This window comes from Rana temporaria, chromosome 13 (assembly GCF_905171775.1).
Source record: "Rana temporaria chromosome 13, aRanTem1.1, whole genome shotgun sequence".
Lineage (NCBI taxonomy): Eukaryota > Metazoa > Chordata > Amphibia > Anura > Ranidae > Rana > Rana temporaria.
The window spans coordinates 655,185-676,715 of record NC_053501.1 but is presented as its reverse complement, the minus strand read 5'-3'; the positions used below and the strand labels follow the sequence as shown (position 1 = coordinate 676,715).

The following is a 21,531-nucleotide window of genomic DNA, read 5'->3' as shown; positions in this document are numbered from 1 at the left end:
CCTTATCTGTGCCTATCAGTGCCGCCTTATCTGTCCCCATCAGTGCCGCCTTATCTGTTCCCATCAGTACCGCCTTATCTGTGCCTATCAGTGCAGCCTTATCTGTCCCCATCAGTGCCGCCTTATCTGTGCCTATCAGTGCCGCCTTACCTGTGCCTATCAGTGCCGCCTTACCTGTGCCTATCAGTGCCGCCTTATCTGTCCCCATCAGTGCCGCCTTATCTGTCCCCATCAGTGCCGCCTTATCTGTCCCCATCAGTGCCGCCTTATCTGTGCCTATCAGTGCCGCCTTACCAGTGTTGGACTGGCCATTGGGACTACAGGGAGTTTCCCGGTGGGCCGATGGCTCAGTGGGCCGGTTTCAGTGACAGTGGACCACCGCCCCCCTCCGCTCCTCTGTCTCTCCCTCCCCGCAGCACTCACCTGGGGGGAACAAAGAAGCAGGGGGACGACAGAGGAGCATGGGGGAGGGGACAGAGGAGCATGGGGGGGGGGGGGACAGAGGAGCATGGGGGAGGGGACAGAGGAGCATGGGGGGGGGGGACAGAGGAGCATGGGGGGGGACGACAGAGGAGCAGGGGGGGGGGGACGACAGAGGAGCATGGGGGGTGACAGAGGAGCATGGGGGAGGGGACAGAGGAGCATGGGGGGGGGGGACAGAGGAGCATGGGGGGGGGACGACAGAGGAGCATGGGGGGTGACAGAGGAGCATGGGGGGGGGGGGACGACAGAGGAGCATGGGGGGTGACAGAGGAGCATGGGGGAGGGGACAGACAGCTGACTCAACAGCTATGGCCTGGGAGTTTCTCACTTCTGCCTAATCTTGTCCCATAAGGGGGGGGGCACCGAACTGATTCTTTGCCCCGGGTGAAATAATGTCTAGCTTCCCCACTGGTACTGCCTATAAGAGTACCAGTACCAGCCGTTCTACTCTAATAAAGTAAAACGGCTAGTGAAGGGGGAGAGGGGGCTTGGGTGGCAGGAGGTGCGGGAGTTGTCCGGCCGCCATGGGAGAGATCTGTCAAAGTGGGGCAGTCTGGATGAAGTCCAGGGCCAAATTTTTCCCCCAGTCCATCCCTGCGCCTTACTTCCAAAGCAATTTAATTAAAATGGTGAGATTTTGGTTCAGCGTCCCTTAAATGGTGAGATTTTGGTTCAGCGTCCCATAAATGGTAAGATTTTGGTTCAGCGTCCCATAAATGGTGAGATTTTGGTTCAGCGTCCCATAAATGGTGAGATTTTGGTTCAGCGTCCCATAAATGGTGAGATTTTGGTTCAGCGTCCCATAAATGGTGAGATTTTGGTTCAGCGTCCCATAAATGGTGAGATTTTGGTTCAGCGTCCCATAAATGGTGAGATTTTGGTTCAGCGTCCCATAAATGGTGAGATTTTGGTTCAGCGTCCCATAAATGGTGAGATTTTGGTTCAGCGTCCCATAAATGGTGAGATTTTGGTTCAGCGTCCCATAAATGGTGAGATTTTGGTTCAGCGTCCCATAAATGGTGAGATTTTGGTTCAGCGTCCCATAAATGGTAAGATTTTGGTTCAGCGTCCCATAAATGGTGAGATTTTGGTTCAGCGTCCCATAAATGGTGAGATTTTGGTTCAGCGTCCCATAAATGGTGAGATTTTGGTTCAGCGTCCCATAAATGGTGAGATTTTGGTTCAGCGTCCCATAAATGGTGAGATTTTGGTTCAGCGTCCCATAAATGGTGAGATTTTGGTTCAGCGTCCCATAAATGGTGAGATTTTGGTTCAGCGTCCCATAAATGGTGAGATTTTGGTTCAGCGTCCCATAAATGGTGAGATTTTGGTTCAGCGTCCCATAAATGGTAAGATTTTGGTAAGGAGGGAACTCTATATAAGATTGTGGTTTCCCTCTGAAGTGTCCTTCTTCCTATTTGCAGGTGATGGATTACAACATCAGTCTTGGGAAGCACCTCCTGCCCCTGGTGGTTCAAGTTCTGAAATACTGCACCTGCCCTCAGCTGCGCCACTTCTTCCAGCACCCGCCCCGCTGTTCCCTGTGGTCCCTGAGGCCTCATATCCGTCAGATGTGGCTGAAGGCTCTTCTTGTTATCCTCTATAAGGTGAGGAGGCAGTGGGGGGGTGAACGCTCTCTAATGAAGGAGCCAATATGATATAAAAAGAGGAAACACAGGTGATCGATAATAAATGGCTTCAGCCGATCACCGACCATGAGAGAGAGAAAAGTTATTCGGCCCGGATTCAGAGACATTGGCGCATATTTATGCCGGCGTATCGAATATACGCTATGCCGACGCATCGCAGAGCGGCGAGCACAGTATTCACAAAGCACTCACTCCCACTCCCTGTCAAATCTGCGCTGGGTTTCCTCGGCGTAAGCCGGCGTAGGTGGAAGTGGGCGTGAGACATGCTAATGAGGCGTGACCCCATGCTAATGATGGGCCGAGTGAAAGACAAGTATAAATGAACGGCGCATGCACCGTCCCGTGGACGTATCCCAGTGCGCATGCTCAGAATCACGTCGAAATTACTCCCTAAGATACGACGTGAACGTAACCTACGCCCAGCCCTATTCACGTACTACTACGTAAACGACGTAAAATACGACGGCTTGTGTTCCCTGGTCCATATCTTTGCATGAGTTGCGCCTCATAGATGGGGAATAACTATACGCCGGACGTAAGCCTTACGCAAACCGCGTATATTATGCGCCGGGCGCAACTACGTTGGTGAATCGACGTATCTCCCTCATTTGCATATTTGCAACGAGGTGGCCAGCGTAAATATGCGCCCACGATACGCCGGCGTAGGAAAGTTACGTCGGTCGGATGAAGCCTATTTTCAGGCGTATCTAGTTCTGTGGGCACGGCGCACAGATACGACGGCGCATATTTTACACTTACGCGGCGTATATCGAGATACGTCGGCGTAAGTGCTTTGTGAATCCGGGCCGGAGTGTTTATCATTCATATTCTCTGAAATCATAAATTCTGCCGGGGTATGTAAACTTATGAGCACAGCTGTACATCTTATGAATATGTAGACGCAGGTCTCGGGTTGGTTCGGATCATCGGCTGTCAGCTGCTCTTCAATTTTGTTGACTTCCCATACAAAGAATTGCATGTTTATGGTAATAGAGGCTCCTCTTTAGACCCGGGGGGGGGGGGGGGGGTGGGGGGGTCACTCACACTGCAGACACCTGTCAGGCGCCGGTCTGACTCCATGACACCTGAGATGTTCCAATCCGTCTCCACGTGACCCTTCCCGAGGACCGCTCATCGTCCCGTGTGACGGCCCGTCAGCTGACGTCCTTATCTGAGAATAAATGGATGGAAACAATGTAACAATGCCGCATGTTTTCCTTTTACGGTGACAGATCCTTATGATGGGCTGTTGTGGGACTCGGGCCCCCTCAGTTGTGGGACTCGGGGGCCCCCTCAGTTGTGGGACTCGGGGCCCCTCAGTTGTGGGACTCGGGGCCCCCTCAGTTGTGGGACTCGGGGGCCCCCTCAGTTGTGGGACTCGGGGGGCCCCCTCAGTTGTGGGACTCGGGGGGCCCTCAGTTGTGGGACTCGGGGGGCCCTCAGTTGTGGGACTCGGGGGGCCCCTTCAGTTGTGGGACTCGGGGGCCCCCTCAGTTGTGGGACTCGGGGCCCCTCAGTTGTGGGACTCGGGGCCCCTCAGTTGTGGGACTCGGGGGGGCCCCCTCAGTTGTGGGACTCGGAACCCCCTCAGTTGTGGGACTCGGGGCCCCCTCAGTTGTGGGACTCGGAACCCCCTCAGTTGTGGGACTCGGGGGCCCCCTCAGTTGTGGGACTCAGAACCCCCTCAGTTGTGGGACTCGGGGGCCCCCTCAGTTGTGGGACTCGGGGCCCCTCAGTTGTGGGACTCGGGGCCCCCTCAGTTGTGGGACTCGGGGGCCCCCTCAGTTGTGGGACTCAGGGGGCCCCCTCAGTTGTGGGACTCGGGGGGCCCTCAGTTGTGGGACTCGGGGGCCCCCTCAGTTGTGGGACTCGGGGGGCCCCTTCAGTTGTGGGACTCAGGGGCCCCCTCAGTTGTGGGACTCGGGGCCCCTCAGTTGTGGGACTCGGGGCCCCCTCAGTTGTGGGACTCGGGGGGCCCCCTCAGTTGTGGGACTCGGGGGGCCCCCTCAGTTGTGGGACTCGGGGGGCCCCTTCAGTTGTGGGACTCGGGGGGCCCTCAGTTGTGGGACTCGGGGGGCCCTCAGTTGTGGGACTCGGGGGGCCCCTTCAGTTGTGGGACTCGGGGGCCCCCTCAGTTGTGGGACTCGGGGCCCCTCAGTTGTGGGACTCGGGGCCCCCTCAGTTGTGGGACTCGGGGGGCCCCCTCAGTTGTGGGACTCGGGGGGCCCCCTCAGTTGTGGGACTCGGGGCCCCTCAGTTGTGGGACTCGGGGGCCCTCAGTAGTTTCTTCTTCTTTTAAAAGTTACGAAAAGCTGAACACCAGGAGAATAAAAATAATAAAAATAAAAACCACAAATGAATGGAACTCTCTTCCTATGTCTCTAAATTTATATATATGAAGTATAAGCACCTAACATTGAGGTGACAACCCTCTTGTAGTGCACCAGAGCCCCCCCCCCCCCCCCCAGAGCCCCCCTTTTACTTACCTGAGCCCGATCGTTCCTGCGTCGGGGACGAGCACACCCACTCCAGATGCTGTCTCGGGTCCCGTTTGGATAGATTAAGAGCAGCGAAGCCATTGGCTCCAGCTGCTGCCAATCAGCCGGGAAGTGGGGGCGGAGCCAAGTCCTGCTGTCTGTGTCAATGAACGCAGAAGCAGGATACGTGAGCGCGCCCCTAAAGGAGCCCCCCTCCCCCGAGGGAGAGCACTTCTCAGACAGGGCACTCGAGAAGAGGAGGAGCCTGGAATGCCGCTGAGGGACCCCAGAAGAGGAGGATCGGGGCCACCCTAGAGGTGGCAAGTATGATATGTTTGTTTAAAAAAAAAAGAAACAATACAGCTCTGCGACGCTTTAACTGACAATTGCACGGTCATGCGATGTTGTACCCAAGAAAAATTAAGGTCTGTTTTCCCCACAAATAGAGATTTCTTTTGGTGGTATTTGATCACGGTTTTTATATATTGCGCTATAAACAAAAAAAGACCAACAATTAAAAAAAAAAAAATTTCATTTTTTTTTTACTTTCTGCTATAATACATATCTAAAAAAAATCATCACTTTTTGCTGAAAAATATGTTCCTTTACGTTCAATTATTATTATTAATTATTATTATTTATTTTTTTCGCAAAATTCAAAAATGTGGAATTCGGAAATTCGAAAACCCGAATTTTCGGAAATTCAGAATTTGGAAAATTTGAAAATCATGAAATTCGAAAATCCGAAAATAAGAAAGAAAATCCATAAAATTCAAAAGAACGAAAATCAGAAAATTCTAAATAATAACTGTCATTAAATGACAGGTATTGTAATTTCCTTTCAAATTTGGCTGTTGGTGAACGTAATAAATATGAATTATCCGGAATTATGAATGCCGTATCTAAAAATTCGACATATTTTTGGTAAAAAAATAAAAATAAAATCGCAATAGATGCTTATTGATTGGTTTGCGCAAGTTATCGTGTCTACAAACCACGGGATAGATTTATGGACGTTTATAATTTTTTACTGTTACTGAGTCGGTGTGCGACGTGGGCTGCGCCATTTCAGTGCTCCATATTAACATGGATATTTATTTTATTTATTTCGGTACTTATATAGTGCCGTCAATTTACACAGCGCTTTACATATATATTGTACATTCACATCAGTCCCCGCCCCCGAGGAGCTCACATAATAAATCAAACGTTTCCATATCTTCCAGTATCCGTACAGAGAGGCCGACCTCAGCAAGATCATGCTTAATCTGATCCACATAACCGTCAACACCCTGAACGCCCAGTACCACAGCTGCAAACCGCACGCCACGGCCGGCCCGCTGTACAGCGACAACAGCAACATCAGCAGATACAGCGAGAAGGAGAAAGGTGAGTCCAACCTCCAGTTATTGGCTCCTGCCGCTGTCAATCAAATCCAGTGACAAGGGGATGGGGGGGGGGGGGGCGAGTCCTGTTGTCTATGGATGCAGCAGTGGGACTCGTGAGCGCGCCCGCATGGGTGCCCCCAGGGAATTTTGCATTTTTGTGGGGGCACCCGATGAAGAGGAGGAGCTAGGAGCGCCGACGGGACACCCCAAGGATGGAGTTTCTTTTAATGGTTTTGATTTTTAAAAATTGGCGCCAATGGTTTCCGAGTAATGTCACCCCATCGCTTCCAGTTTACTGTTATGAACAACCAATTAAAGGGTCACACGGGTCTCCTGGTGCGACGGGAGAGGCCGAAAGAGCCACAGGATGGGGGGGGGGGGGGGACATCCCTTGCCGCTGCTTGTACAAGCAATCGAGCAGCTAGTAAGCCGCTCCGATTACCATTACAAGAAAGATTCCACGGGGACGGGCCACGCTCCGTGTGTCAATGGACACACACACTGCCAAATCAGGAGCAAGCCCACATGAGTGCCCCCATAGCAAGTGGACTGAGCCTTTAATGGCAGACATAGATGGTGGAGACTGGTGTCTACTCAACCCCCTCCCCCCTCACCTGTTGAGTGTCTGGGGCTAAAAACCTTGTGCCATGGACTAGCGGGACATTCCGTGTGGCTTGTTGTGAAAGACGAAGCTCTGATTGTAGTCTTCCATTCTAGTTTTTGTTATTCTAAAATGTTTGTGCTTTAACCACCTTAGCGGAGGAGGACAGCGTGTTTGACGAGTCTGATATCCACGATACGCCAACCGGAGCCGGTAATAAGGAATCGCAGACGTTCTTTGCCCGATTAAAGAGGATCGGTGGGAGCAAGATGGTGAAATACCAACCAGTGGACATGAGTGCCCAGAGAAGTATGAATGTTGTTTGTATGGTTCTGTTGGGATGTCTCTGGGACCTAGCAGTTTACAACTGGGATGTCTCTGGGACTTAGCAGTTCCAACTGGGATGTCTCTGGGACCTAGCAGTTTACACCTAGGATGTCTCTGGGACCTAGCAGTTTACACCTAGGATGTCTCTGGGACCTAGCAGTTTACACCTGGGATGTCTCTGGGACCTAGCAGTTTACACCTGGGATGTCTCTGGGACCTAGCAGTTTACACCTGGGATGTCTCTGGGACCTAGCAGTTTACACCTGGGATGTCTCTGGGACCTAGCAGTTTACACCTGGGATGTCTCTGGGACCTAGCAGTTTAAGCCTAGGATGTCTCTGGGACCTAGCAGTTTACACCTGGGATGTCTCTGGGACCTAGCAGTTTACACCTGGGATGTCTCTGGGACCTAGCAGTTTACACCTGGGATGTCTCTGGGACCTAGCAGTTACACCTGGGATGTCTCTGGGAACTAGCAGTTACAACTGGGATGTCTCTGGGACCTAGCAGTTTACACCTGGGATGTCTCTGGGACCCAGCAGTTTACACCTGGGATGTCTCTGGGACCCAGCAGTTTACACCCGGGATGTTTTTGGGACCCAGCAGTTTACACCTGGGATGTCTCTGGGACCTAGCAGTTTACACCTGGGATGTCTCTGGGAACTATCAGTTTACACCTGGGATGTCTCTGGGACCTAGCAGTTACAACTGGGATGTCTCTGGGAACTAGCAGTTACAACTGGAATGTCTCTGGGACCTAGCAGTTTACACCTGGGATGTCTCTGGGACCTAGCAGTTTACACCTGGGATGTCTCTGGGACCTAGCAGTTACAACTGGGATGTCTCTGTGACCTAGCAGTTTACACCTGGGGTGTCTCTGGGACCTAGCAGTTTACAACCGGGATGTCTCTGTGACCTAGCAGTTTACACCTGGGGTGTCTCTGGGACCTAGCAGTTTACAACCGGGATGTCTCTGGGACCTAGCAGTTACAACTGGGATGTCTCTGGGAACTAGCAGTTTACACCTGGGATGTCTCTGGGACCTAGCAGTTTACACCTGGGATGTCTCTGGGACCTAGCAGTTACACCTGGGATGTCTCTGGGAACTAGCAGTTACAACTGGGATGTCTCTGGGACCTAGCAGTTTACACCTGGGATGTCTCTGGGACCCAGCAGTTTACACCTGGGATGTCTCTGGGACCCAGCAGTTTACACCCGGGATGTTTTTGGGACCCAGCAGTTTACACCTGGGATGTCTCTGGGACCTAGCAGTTTACACCTGGGATGTCTCTGGGAACTATCAGTTTACACCTGGGATGTCTCTGGGACCTAGCAGTTACAACTGGGATGTCTCTGGGAACTAGCAGTTACAACTGGAATGTCTCTGGGACCTAGCAGTTTACACCTGGGATGTCTCTGGGACCTAGCAGTTTACACCTGGGATGTCTCTGGGACCTAGCAGTTACAACTGGGATGTCTCTGTGACCTAGCAGTTTACACCTGGGGTGTCTCTGGGACCTAGCAGTTTACAACCGGGATGTCTCTGTGACCTAGCAGTTTACACCTGGGGTGTCTCTGGGACCTAGCAGTTTACAACCGGGATGTCTCTGGGACCTAGCAGTTACCAACTGGGATCTTGAGTTCATTTTCACCCATTGCACTGTTTGGATGAAGTTTTTGTATATTCTGCCTATGTCCCGTGCACTGATTTTCACCCATCATTTCAGAAACACAATGGCCCAGATTCAGGTAGAATGGAGCAATATTTGCGTGGGCAAAGAGCAAAGATTTTTCTCTGCGCCCACGCAAATATTTCCATTTGCCCAGCGATTCACGGAGCAGTAGCTCCGTAAATTGCGCGGGCGCTATGCTAATTAGCCCTGCGTAAGGGCGCCTAATGTAAATGATCCCGCCGGGGGCGGGAATCATTTAAATTAGGCGCGCTCCCGCGCCGAGCTAACAGCGCATGCTCCGTCGGGAAACTTTCCCGACGTGCATTGCGGCAAATGACGTCGCAAGAACGTCATTTGCTTCTAAGTGAACGTGAATGGCGTCCAGCGCCATTCACGGTTCACTTACGTAAACGACGTGAAATTTAAATTTCACGGGCGGGAGGCGCAGGTATACTTTAGCATTGGCTGCGCCTGCTATTAGCAGGAGCAGCCTTATGCTAAAAGCGCCGTACGGAAACTCCGTACCTTGCGTACGCAGGGCCCGCGCAACTTTTGTGAATCGGTGGTAGTATGCAATTTGCATACTATACGCCGATCACAAAGGCCGCGCCCCCTAGCGGCCAACGCAAGAATGCAGCCTGGGATGTGAAGGCATAAGGAGGCTTATGTTTGTCATATCCTAGGCTGCAGTCGGTGTAACGAGGTTCCTGAATCAGGAGCACTCGTTACACCGGAGCAAGTAAGCACTTGTGCCGCGCAACTATGGTTGCGCGGGCGCAAGTGCTTCTTGAATCTGGGCCATTGATGAGTTATTTGTTCATTAGCTAAAGATCCAAGTGCAGGTATTTTCCTCTAATATAAGCCATTTTGTATTTTAAATAGTCTACTAGAGGCTACCTTCAGTGTTCTTCATTGGGATAACTACAAAGGAAGCCATCTTTCTTCATGAAAATTGGCTTTCCCAATGGTTTCCACCCATCATTTTAGAAATGTATTGAACTGTCGAATTGCCTACAATATTTGTTGGCTGTAGATCTAAGTGCAAGCTATTTTCCTCTGTTTGCCTCTGTTTAGCCAATTTAGGTTAAAAGACGTCTACTAGACTCTACCTTCAGTGTTCTTCATTGGGATAACTAGAAGGGAAGCCATCTTTCTCCGATACATTTCTAAAATGATGGATGGAAACCATTGTGAGAGACGTTTTTCATGAACTGTTGACTTGCCTATAATATTTGTTAGCTGTAGATCTAAGTACAAGCTATTTTCTCCTGTTTTAGGCCAATTTAGGTTAAAAGACGTCTACCAGAGGCTACCTTCAGTTTTCTTCATTTGGATACTTGGAGAGGAAGCCATCATTCTTCATGAAAATTGTCTTTCACAATGGTTTCCACCCATCGTTTTAGAAATGTATTGAACTCTTGACTGGCCTATAATATTTATTCTTTAGCTGTAGATCCAAGTGCCCACTATTTTCCTCTGTTGTAGGCCAATTTAGGTTAAAATATGTTTCCTAGAGGCTACCTTCAGTGTTTTTCGTTAGGATAACTGGAAAGGAAAGTCCTCTTTCTTCGTGAACATTGTCTTTCCGCATAGCCAAACCTTCATTTCAGAATCGGTTAGCTCCAGATTGTTGCAGAACTTGACTTTCAGAACATATACAGTATCAATTGTTGGGTGGGATACATAAATGTGCAAAATTCCTGTTTACGTGAAGTTCGGCCCCTTTCTGCTATGTTGCCCATTTTATTACAGAGGTACAAAAGGCATCTCCATTTCATGGGAGGTGGAGGAGTCATCTTCCATGTCTCCTGTTGGTGTGAAAAGTTCATCTCTCCGATGCATAATGCTCTCTTTGAAATGTAACGATGACTTTACTTCTAGGTGAGATTGAACTGGCTGAATACAGGGAGTCGGGGGACAGCATTCTACGTTGTGTGAGAGAAGACACCAACCAGAAGAAGAGGTTACGGTCCCTCAAACAAAAGTCTCTGGACATTGGCAACACAGACTCTTTGTTGTTCACTCTTGACGAGCATCGCCGGAAGTCGTGCATTGACCGGTGCGACATCCTCCACCCCAATAACCAGAAAATGAACGACTGCGGACGTTCGAGGCAGAACTCCTCCACAAAAGCCGATAATGGAGACATTGATGAGAATCCAACGCAAATGGAGAGCTGCCAGGAAGTCAGAAGAACCATCATACCGGAGGTGAGGTTAAGCTGCATGGAGACATTTGAGGTCAAGGTGGACTCTCCGGTAAAATCATCTTCGCCAAGAGAAGACTTAGACCTCATCGATTTGTCTTCAGATTCAACATCAGGGCCAGAAAAACAGTCCATTTTATCCACCTCCGATAGTGACTCTTTGGTCTTTGAGCCGCTTCCGCCCTTGAGAATTGTAGAGAGTGACGATGAAGAGTTTCAGCTCCTGAACAGCGAGACTCTAGGCATCTCGGCTTCTTCAACTCCCATCAGTGCCTCAGTACTTAGCCTTAGCATAATGCCCCTGGTACAAGTAAGTGTAGAAGACTGTTCTAAATCCTTCACTGCCGGGGACTTCAGTTATAATCCATCTTTGGAAGACGATGATTTCCCTTCCCGAGCCCTAGAAGATCAAAAAGACTTTGAAGAATTGGCGAAGCCGGGAGACTGTCAGGAGGCCTCCATCGGGAGCCCGCTCACTCTCAAGCAGAAGCGAGACCAGCTGCGCAAGTCCTGCGCGCTCACCGGCATGTCGTTGGATGACAGCTTTGAGGACGCCACAGAGGACCCCGCAGAGGAAGCCGGTTCTCCCGCGAAAAGCGTTCACCTGAGCGTGCCGGAAGAAGGCGGAAACCAGACAGATAGCGATAAGCCAGACGCCAGCGCGGAATCTGACACCGAGCACATCGCAGAACATAAGGAAGAAGCGGAAGAATCTGAGTTCAAGATACAAATTGTCCCCAGGCAGAGAAAGCAAAGGAAGATCGCAGTCAGCGCGATACAACGGGAATACCTGGACATAACCTTCAACATCCTGGACAAGCTGGGAGAACAGAAAGATCCAGGTGAGTTCAACTTTAATGTGAATAATAAGAATGAGATCTCCTTCATCTGCTACAAAAAGGGAAATAGACACCTTTATCACTTTTACTCATTGAGGAGGCCTCTGCCTTCAAGAATGTGAGGCTACAGCGACCTACAGAGGCTCTGGGGTTTCATACAAGCTAAGAGTTGGGAAGGTTGCTGCTCTCAGGCTTGCTTTGTATGCCGGTGTCTGGGAACCCGGGTGCAGGCAGGGCGGAGCTCGCCCATGATGCCAACATCAACTTGACTGCAAAAGACCGCCACACACCACGGGGTTCAAAAAACATTAGTGTCCCAGTCATGCGCGTAAAAGCCCCTCCACCACCCCCCCAATACTAATGACCACTGCATTCTGTGTTACCTACTCCTTACCCCCCAATACTAATGACCACTGCATTCTGTGTTACCTACTCCTTACCCCTGCACAACTCTGGGTTACTTTCTTCTGAGATCTTCATTACTTACTAGTGGCTCTAGACCAGTGGTTCTTAACCTTTCTAATGCCACCGTGACCCCTTGATAAAATTTCCCATCTTGTGGGGAACCCTAATAGTAAATTAGGGGTCCCCACAACAGCTGGGTGGCCACGAAAAGGCTGGGAAAGCGGTAACAGTATCAGGAACAGCCCAGGATTTAGTGACCCCTGGCAAATCATCATTTGACCCCTGAGGGCATCCCGACCCCCAGGTTGAGAACAACTGCTCTAGACTTTGCTTTGCTTACTACTGACCCCTGCACTCTGCGTCCCTTACTACTGACCCCCCCCACACTCTGCATTACTTACTAATGTGCCCCCCCTCCCCCTACTGCATCACTTACTACTGACCCCTACAGTCTGCGTTACTTACTACTGATCCCTCCCTCCAGCCCCTACTATGCATTGCTACTGACCCCTGTACTCTGTATTACATACTACTGACCCCTGTACTCTTTGTTACTTACTCCTGATCTCTGCGCTTTTCATTACTACTGACCTCCTCCCCCTTCCCTTTGTGTTACATACTATTGCCCTCTGCACTCTGTGTTACTACTGAGTTCTGCATTACTTACTCTTAACCTCCCACTCTGCGTTACTTGGTATTGCTGCCTGCCCCTCCCCCATTCTGCGTTACATACTGCTGCCCTCTGCACTCAGTGCTACTTACTACTGACCTCAAAACTACCTACTCCTGACCCCCTGTATTCTGTGTGGCTTACTCCTTACCCCTGCACTGTGATTTACTTTCTCTTAGCCTTTGAACTCTTTGTTACTACTGACTGCTAGACTCTCTATTACTAGTGACCTGCTTTACTTACTACTGATACCTGCGCTCTGCTTTACAAACTGCTGGCCCCTGCATGCTGTGTTACAAGTTACTGATCCCTTCATACTGTGTTACATGCTGCTGTCACCTGTACTTTGCATTACACACTACTGCCCCCTGTGTTATATGCTACTGCCCCCTGCACTCTGCATCACACACTACTGCCCCCTGCACTCTGCATTACACACTACGCCCCCTGCACTCTGTTACACACTACGGCCCCCTGCCGTGACAGTGTTCTGCCGTCTGTGTCCCCCTGGGAATATGTTTCTGCAATGTTTGTCTTTTAGACATAAAGGTAAAATGTGGGTGTTGGTGAGAATTTCATTTAGCGGAATTTTCTGATCTTTATTGGCAGAGTCTAAAGCGCTGTCCATCCTTCCCCGAGAATCGTCTTCTGCGCCGACCCTGGAGGCCGGGATCCCGGAGCCCAGCAGCCGCTCTTCTCTCGCAAGTAAGTTTTTACATTCTGTGATTATTGATCTCTCCGAATATCTGGAATTGGAGATCGGAATGTCACCTCTGCAGGACGGAAGAATTCGCACAGCGATCTGCCTGGATGTTTAAGACCCCCGAAACATTATGCAGGTTAAGGACCGGGCACCTTTCTGTGATTCGGCACTGCGTCGCTTTAACTGACAGTTGCGCGGTCGTGCGACGTGGCTCCCAAACAAAATTGGCGTCCTTTTCTCCCCACAAGTAGAGCTTTCTTTTGGTGGTATTTGATCACCTCTGCGGTTTTTATTTTTTGCGCTATAAACAAAAATAGAGCGACCATTTTGAAAAAAAACAATATTTTTAACTTTTTTCTATAATAAATATCCCCAAAAATATATAAAAAAAATGTTTTTCCTCAGTTTGGGCCGATACGTATTCTTCTACATATTTTTGGTTATAAAAAAAATCGCAATAAGTGTTTATCGATTGGTTTGCGCGAAATTTAATGGGCTAGATTCAGGTAGGGGCGCGCAATGTTACGGCAGCGCAGCGTATCGTATTTACGCTACGCTGCTGTAAGTTAGAGAGGCAAGTGCTGTATTCACAAAGCACTTGCCTTCTAAGTTACAGCGGTGTAGCGTAAATGGGGCCGGCGTAAGTGCGCCTAATTCAAATGCGGATGAGGGGGCGTGTTTTATGTAAATTCTTGGTGACCCGACGTGATTGACGTTTTTTACGAACGGCGCATGCGCCATCCGTGTACATATCCCAGTGTGCATTGCTCCAAAGTACGCCGCAAGGACGTATTGGTTTCGACGTGAATGTAAATTGCGTCCAGCCCTATTCGCGAACAACTTAGGCAAACGACGTAAAAAATTTAAATTTCAACGCGGGAAGGACGCCCATAATTAACGTTGCGTGCGCCTCCTAATAGCAGGAGTAACCTTAAGCCGAAAAAGCCTAACGTAAACAACCTAAAAAAATTTGTGAATCAGCATATCTAGGTCATTTGCATATTCTAAGCTGAAAACGACGGAAGCGCCACCTAGCGGCCAGCGTAAAATTGCACACAATTATACGCCGGCGTATTCAAGTTACGTCGGCGGAGGAAGCCTATTTTTTAAACGTATCTGCCTTTGAGAATCGGCGTAAAGATACGACGGCGCAGATTTGAAATTACGGCGGCGTATCTGGAGATACGCCGCCGTATCTTGTTGCTGAATCTAGCCCATAGTGTTTACAAAATAGGGGATCGTTTTATTGCATTTTTATAAAAAAAAATTACTACTAATGGCGGCGATTTTTGTTTGTGACTGCGACATTATGGCGGACACTTCGGAGACTTTTGACACAATTTTGGGACCATTGTCATTTTTACAGCGAAAAGTGCTATAAAAATGCTCTGATTACTGTGAAAATGACAATTGCAGGGAAGGGGTTAACCACAAGGGGGCGCTAAAGGGGTTAAGTGTGTACTAATGTGTTTTTTCTAACTGTGGGGGGGGCGTGGCTTGGCGTGTGATGTCACTGATCGTCAGTGACAGCCACACAGAAGACCGGGGAAGGTTTGTTTACACTCACCTCTCCCCGTTCTTCAGCTCCTGTGACCCGATCATGTCCGTAGGGTCCCATGGTCGCGGAGCTTCGGACACGAGTCGCGAGCGATCCGCCGGCGGCGTGCTCGCGACCCACGGCTGGGCTCTTAAAGGGGATGTACCTGTACGTCCATCTGCCCAGCCGTGCCGCTCTGGCGGCATTTATTGGCGTGCGGCGGTCCTTAAGCGGTTGAAGCGAGAACTTATTTTATGTTAAGTTTTACACTATTGGACCGTTCAAAAATGGAGACTCAGAGAAGACCTGGGGGTGGGGGGTGGGGGGGCGGGGATATTTAAAATATACAAAGATATGGTAAACCCCGCCCCCACTGTGTGTGTGTGTATATATTATATACACAGTGGGGAAAATATGTATTTGATCCCCTGCAGATGAGCTTCCCCACTTACACAGAAATAAAGAGTCTAGAATTGTTATCCTGAAAAAATGATACAAATGTTATTAAGTTGCAGTTCAGTGAGTAAAATAAGTACAGAGGAACCTCGGATTACAAGCATAACTCTTTCCAGGAGAATGCTTGTAATCCAAAGCACTCGTATATCAAAGCGAGTTTCCCCATAGAAGTCAATGGAAACTCAGATGATTTAATCCACAGTGACTGCTAATGTATGCAGTACCGCATGTGGCCAAAGGTGCGGTGGGCGCCGGCGACACCCGTAGTCGCTCGGATGCACTGAGGAACGGAGTGTTTCCGAGTGTCTTCGAGTGTCTCCAAGAGTTTCCGAGTCTTTCTGAGTGTATTCCGAGCGGCTCCAGGCATCACCAGCGCCCCCGCACCTATGGCAAAATGCGGTACTGCACACCCCAGAGGCTTTGAATTCTGCTCATCTTCTGAGACAAAGCTCACGAAAAAAACGCTCGTAAACCGCGTTACTCGCAACTACTAAGGAACCTCCCCCAACTACAAGAAACGTCTGACCTCTGTGCTTCCCAACAAGGAACCTCCCCCAACTACTAAGGAACCTCCCCCAACTACTAAGGAACCTCCCCCAACTACTAAGGAACCTCCCCCAACTACTAGGGACCTCCCCCAACTACAAGAAACGTCTGACCTCTGTGCTTCCCAACAAGGAACCTCCCCCAACTACTAAGGAACCTCCCCCAACTACTAAGGAACCTCCCCCAACTACTAAGGGACCTCCCCCAACTACTAAGGAACCTCCCCCAACTACTAAGGAACCTCCCCCAACTACTAGGGACCTCCCCCAACTACAAGAAACGTCTGACCTCTGTGCTTCCCAACAAGGAACCTCCCCCAACTACTAAGGAACCTCCCCCAACTACTAAGGAACCTCCCCCAACTACTAAGGGACCTCCCCCAACTACAAGAAACGTCTGACCTCTGTGCTTCCCAACAAGGAACCTCCCCCAACTACTAAGGAACCTCCCCCAACTACTAAGGAACCTCCCCCAACTACTAAGAAACCTCCCCCAACTACTAAGGAACCTCCCCCAACTACTAAGGAACCTCCCCCAACTACAAGAAACGTCTGACCTCTGTGCTTCCCAACAAGGAACCTCCCCCGACTATTAAGGAACCTCCCCCGACTACTAAGGAACCTCCCCCAACTACTAAGGAACCTCCCCCAACTACTAAGAAACCTCCCCCAACTACTAAGGAACCTCCCCCAACTACTAAGGAACCTCCCCCAACTACAAGAAACGTCTGACCTCTGTGCTTCCCAACAAGGAACCTCCCCCGACTATTAAGGAACCTCCCCCAACTACTAAGGAACCTCCCCCAACTACAAGAAACGTCTGACCTCTGTGCTTCCCAACAAGGAATCTCCCCAACTACTAAGGAACCTCCCCCAACTTCTAAGGAACCTCCCCCAACTACTAAGGAACCTCCCCCCCACTGCACGAAACGTCTGACCTCTGTGCTTCCCAACAAGGAACCTCCCCCAACTACTAAGGAACCTCCCCCAACTACTAAGGAACCTCCCCCAACTACTAAGGAACCTCCCCCAACTACTAAGGAACCTCCCCCAACTACTAAGGGGGTCAAATACTTATTCTCCTCCATGTATAACATTTGTATCATGTGACCTCTCTGGAGTTTTGGTTGATCTTCTGTCTCCTATGAGAGAAATTATATTCATTTCTATGTAACGATCTGCAGGGGAGACGATCGGTATTTCCCCTCCCCCTCTGTATACACGAGGTGTGTCTAAAAAGTTTGGTCCAATATCTCCATCCAGAGTCACGTGGAGAAGCACCACCTAGCATGAAGTACACGTGACCGTCGGGGTAGACCTGCTGCGGGCAGTGGAACGTGGTCCGTGTGAGGGGGGGGGGGGGAGGGGGTCACAATGGAGCACCAAGTTCTGCTACCAATTGGGGGAAAACGGCAACGGAGACGCCTGAAAAGTTGGATTGCGGGACGGAAGCCGCGAGCAGAAAATGTGATGTCGCCGCTTCAAACGCTTCCACGCCGGGAAGGATACAGCCGAGGATGAGCCACGTTCGGGCCGACAAGCAGAACCCCAGACGCGATGAAGTGAGTGCGACGAATGCTGGCAGGAGATCGGCGGATGGCTCTACGAATGGTGGCGGAGGAATCGGACATTAGCAAGGACGCGGCGCACACCCTCGTCTGCGAAGATTCGGGTAAGCAGAAGATCTGTACTCGGGTTTGTGCCACACAAGCAAAAAAACGTCTGGAAACCTCCGGAGATTTCATGACCGTGTGTGACCGGGATCCATCCTGCTCCTCCCACACTGTGCGATCCGTGTGCACCGAGTCTTGGCTCCTCCATCCACTGCACTCCCCTGATCCGTCACCTGCAGAATTCAATCTGTTTCCCTGCCTGAAGAACGTCACGAAAGACGACACGTTCGACACGAGGAATGGCGGAGGGATTGGCAGAGAGGGGTGGAGGAATGGCGGAGGGATTGGCAGAGAGGGGTGGAGGCCGGTGAAGAGATTGGCAGAGAGGGGTGGAGGCCCGCGGAGGGATTGACAGGGAGGAGTGGAGGCCGGTGGAGGAATTGGCAGGGAGGAGTGGAGGCCGGCGTTGGGATTGGCGGAGAGGGCAGGAGGCCGGCGGAGGGATTGGCAAAGAGGGGTGGAGGCCGGTGGAGGGATTGGCAGAGAGGGGTGGAGGCCGGCGGAGGGATTGGCAGAGAGGGGTGGAGGCCGGCGGAGGGATTGGCAAAGAGGGGTGGAGGCCGGCGGAGGGATTGGCAGAGAGGGGTGGAGGCCGGCGAAGAGATTGGCAGAGAGGGGTGGAGGCCCGCGGAGGGATTGACAGGGAGGAGTGGAGGCCGGTGGAGGAATTGGCAGGGAGGAGTGGAGGCCGGCGGAGGGATTGGCAGGGAGGAGTGGAGGCCGGTGGAGGGATTGGCAGGGAGGGGTGGAGTCCGGCGGAGGGGTGGAGGCCATTGGAGGGATTGGCAGGGGGGAGTGGAGGCCATTGGAGGGATTGGCAGAGAGGAGTGGAGGCCCCGGGAGGGATTGGCAGAAAGGGGTGGAGGCCGGCGGAGGGGTGGAGGCCGGCGGAGGGATTGGCAGGGGGGAGTGGAGGCCGGCAGAGGGATTGGCAGAGAGGGGTGGAGGCCGGCGGAGGGGTGGAGGCCAGCGGAGGGATTGGCAGGGAGGAGTGGAGGCCGGCGGAGGGGTGGAGGCCGGCGGAGGGGTGGAGGCCGGCGGAGGGATTGGCAGGGGGGAGTGGAGGCCATTGGAGGGATTGGCACGCAATGTATAAGATTAGAGAAGGAAAGTTGCCGCCCAGTAATATTTTGCGCTTTTATTTGTCCTCCAAGCACAATATAGACAGATGAAGCGGGGTTCTCTGGGAGCGCTCGCTATGGCGCAGCTCATGAAGAGGCAACTCGAGCACCAATCCAGTGCACCCCACAATATCAGTACCTGGGATCCTGGTAGGTGGAGTCCCTCCCCCTCTTCACCCTCCCCTGAGCTTCAAACCATCCCACCCACATAGTGAGGGGATAGAGCCATCGGTCTTGGGGGGAGGGGCTCTCGCAAACATCGCGCTGGTATAATTTCTTTACATTCGCGTTTCTACATGAAGGTTTTGTGAAACATTTGTGGTGTTTTATTCTTTTCTTTTTATTTATTTTTTTCTCAAGAGGAAAAAAAAATAAAAATTCTGAAACTAAATGAGAAATCCAATCAGATCCAATCAGATCCAATCAGATCCAATCAGATCCGGACATTTCCAAAAAACAAAAACAAAAAGACATTTAAAAAAATAAATGTTACATTTGTAAGAATTTTATTTACTTATTATGGAGCACTTAGGGCTCGTTTACACTCGCCCCAGCTCTGCTGATCCCCCACTCAGTAGTAACACCCAGCTCTGCTGGTCTCCCCACTCAGTAGTAACCCCCATCTCTGCTGGCTCCTCCTTTCTGTAGTAACCCCCATCTCTGCTGATCTCATGCTCCGTAGTAACCCTCAGCTCTGCTGAACCCCCACTTAGTAGCAACTCCCAGCTCTGCTGATCCCCCACTTAGTAGTAACCCCCACTCTGCTGATCCCCCACTTAGTAGTAACCCCCATCTCTGCTAATCTCATGCTCTGTAGTAACCCTCAGCTCTGCTGAACCCCCACTCAGTAGAAACCCCCAGCTCTGCTGATCCCCTACTCAGTAGTAACCCCCAGCTCTGCTGGTCCACCGTTTAGTAATAACCCCCAACTTTGCTGATCCCCCATTCAGTAATAACCCCCAGCTCTGCTGATCCCCCATTCAGTAATAACCCCCAGCTCTGCTGATCCCCCCGCTCAGTAGTAACCCCCAACTCTGCTGATCCTCTGGTTTTCTAATCCTCCTCTCTCTCTGGTCCCTGCTCACCTCTTGCTATATTGCTCCTATGCTGTGCAGCACATGTGACATCTGCTAGCCCCTCGTGCTCCAGTCCCCCGGCTCTGCTGATCCTCTGCCGCTCAGTCCTCTCTCTCTTTGGTATCGCTGTAGTGTTCCCATGTTGTGCCCCACGTGTGCCATCTGCTAGTTACTCCCATTTTATTTAGTGAGAGGAGCTTTTATCTGCATTCAGAGCCCTTTAATAAAGCGCGTCCAAAGACGCAAGTGAGTGAAAAGCGAGCCCCAGAGAAATATCTGCTGTGTGTAGATCTGAAGAGAACATTCTGCAGGAGTGGCTTCTATTCAGTTATGTGCTCCGCAGTCCTCCATAGGGCTCCCCAGTCCTCCGCAGTCCTCTGCAGGGCTCCCCAGTCCTCCGCAGTCCTCCGCAGGGCTCCACAGTCCTCCGCACGGCTCTGCAGTCCTCCGCAGTCCTCCGCAGGGCTCCGCAGTCCTCCACAGTCCTCCGCAGGGCTCTGCAGTCCTCCGCAGGGCTCTGCAGTCCTCCACAGTCCTCCGCAGGGCTCCCCAGTCCTCCGCAGGGCTCCCCAGTCCTCTGCAGGGCTCCACAGTCCTCCGCAGGGCTCTGCAGTCCTCCACAGTCCTCCGCAGGGCTCCACAGTCCTCCGCAGGGCTCCGCAGTCCTCAGTAGGGCTCCGCAGTCCTCCGTAGGGCTCTGCAGTCCTCCACAGTGCTCCGTAGGGCTCTGCAGTCCTCCGTAGGGCTCCGCAGTGCTCCGTAGGGCTCCGCAGTCCTCCGCAGGGCTCCAAAGTCCTCTGCAGGGCTCCCCAGTCCTCCGCAGGGCTCCCCAGTCCTCTGCAGGGCTCCACAGTCCTCCGCAGGGCTCTGCAGTCCTCCACAGTCCTCCGCAGGGCTCCACAGTCCTCCGCAGGGCTCCGCAGTCCTCAGTAGGGCTCCGCAGTCCTCCGTAGGGCTCTGCAGTCCTCCACAGTGCTCCGTAGGGCTCTGCAGTCCTCCGTAGGGCTCCGCAGTGCTCCGTAGGGCTCCGCAGTCCTCCGCAGGGCTCCAAAGTCCTCTGCAGGGCTCCGCAGTCCTCCGCAGGGCTCCCCAGTCCTCTGCAGGGCTCCACAGTCCTCCGCAGGGCTCTGCAGTCCTCCACAGTCCTCCGCAGGGCTCCACAGTCCTCCGCAGGGCTCCGCAGTCCTCAGTAGGGCTCCGCAGTCCTCCGTAGGGCTCCGCAGTGCTCCGTAGGGCTCCACAGTCCTCCGCAGGGCTCTGCAGTCCTCTGCAGGGCTCCGCAGTCCTCCGCAGTGCTCCGCAGTCCTCCGCAGTATTCCGTAGGGCTCCGCAGTCCTCTGCAGTATTCCGCTCTTCCCACAAACCAGACAAAAGTAAATCTACATCCACACAAAGTATCCATTACTGAATGAAGAAGTTTTGAATGGAGATCTCATTTAGATTCCGATCGTTGTGATTTTGCTGTTTTTGTAAAATCTTCAACTTTTTATGTGGTTAACATTTTGTCTTCTTTTTGCATTTAGATGACCCCAAAGCTGCACACGAGGTCTTAGGAAGCATCTCAGAGGTGTCCATGGGCAGGACGAGTATTCCGTATATCCAGATTGGTGGGTGAAGTGATTATTATTATTATGTGCACTGCCGAAAAATTCCTTCCTTTTCGTTATATTCGTTTTTTTGCATTTTTCGGAAATTCTAAAAT

The 21,531-nt window shown here is 51.5% G+C and overlaps 1 protein-coding gene across 3 annotated transcripts in view; it reads left to right on the top strand.

The window, feature by feature from the left end:
• Positions 1–21,531, top strand: part of UNC79 (unc-79 homolog, NALCN channel complex subunit) — a 218,786-nt gene that overhangs the window by 118,013 nt on the left and 79,242 nt on the right. For 2 of the 3 annotated variants that reach the window (XM_040333248.1, XM_040333247.1), the window contains exons 29-35: positions 1,908–2,090; positions 5,836–5,998; positions 6,755–6,907; positions 10,480–11,646; positions 13,328–13,423; positions 18,787–18,903; positions 21,353–21,436. In XM_040333248.1, the coding sequence (XP_040189182.1) occupies positions 1,908–2,090; positions 5,836–5,998; positions 6,755–6,907; positions 10,480–11,646; positions 13,328–13,423; positions 18,787–18,903; positions 21,353–21,436 (1,963 nt within the window). The remainder of the gene's footprint in view (positions 1–1,907; positions 2,091–5,835; positions 5,999–6,754; positions 6,908–10,479; positions 11,647–13,327; positions 13,424–18,786; positions 18,904–21,352; positions 21,437–21,531) is intronic. The other variant, XM_040333246.1, reaches the window with a different exon arrangement.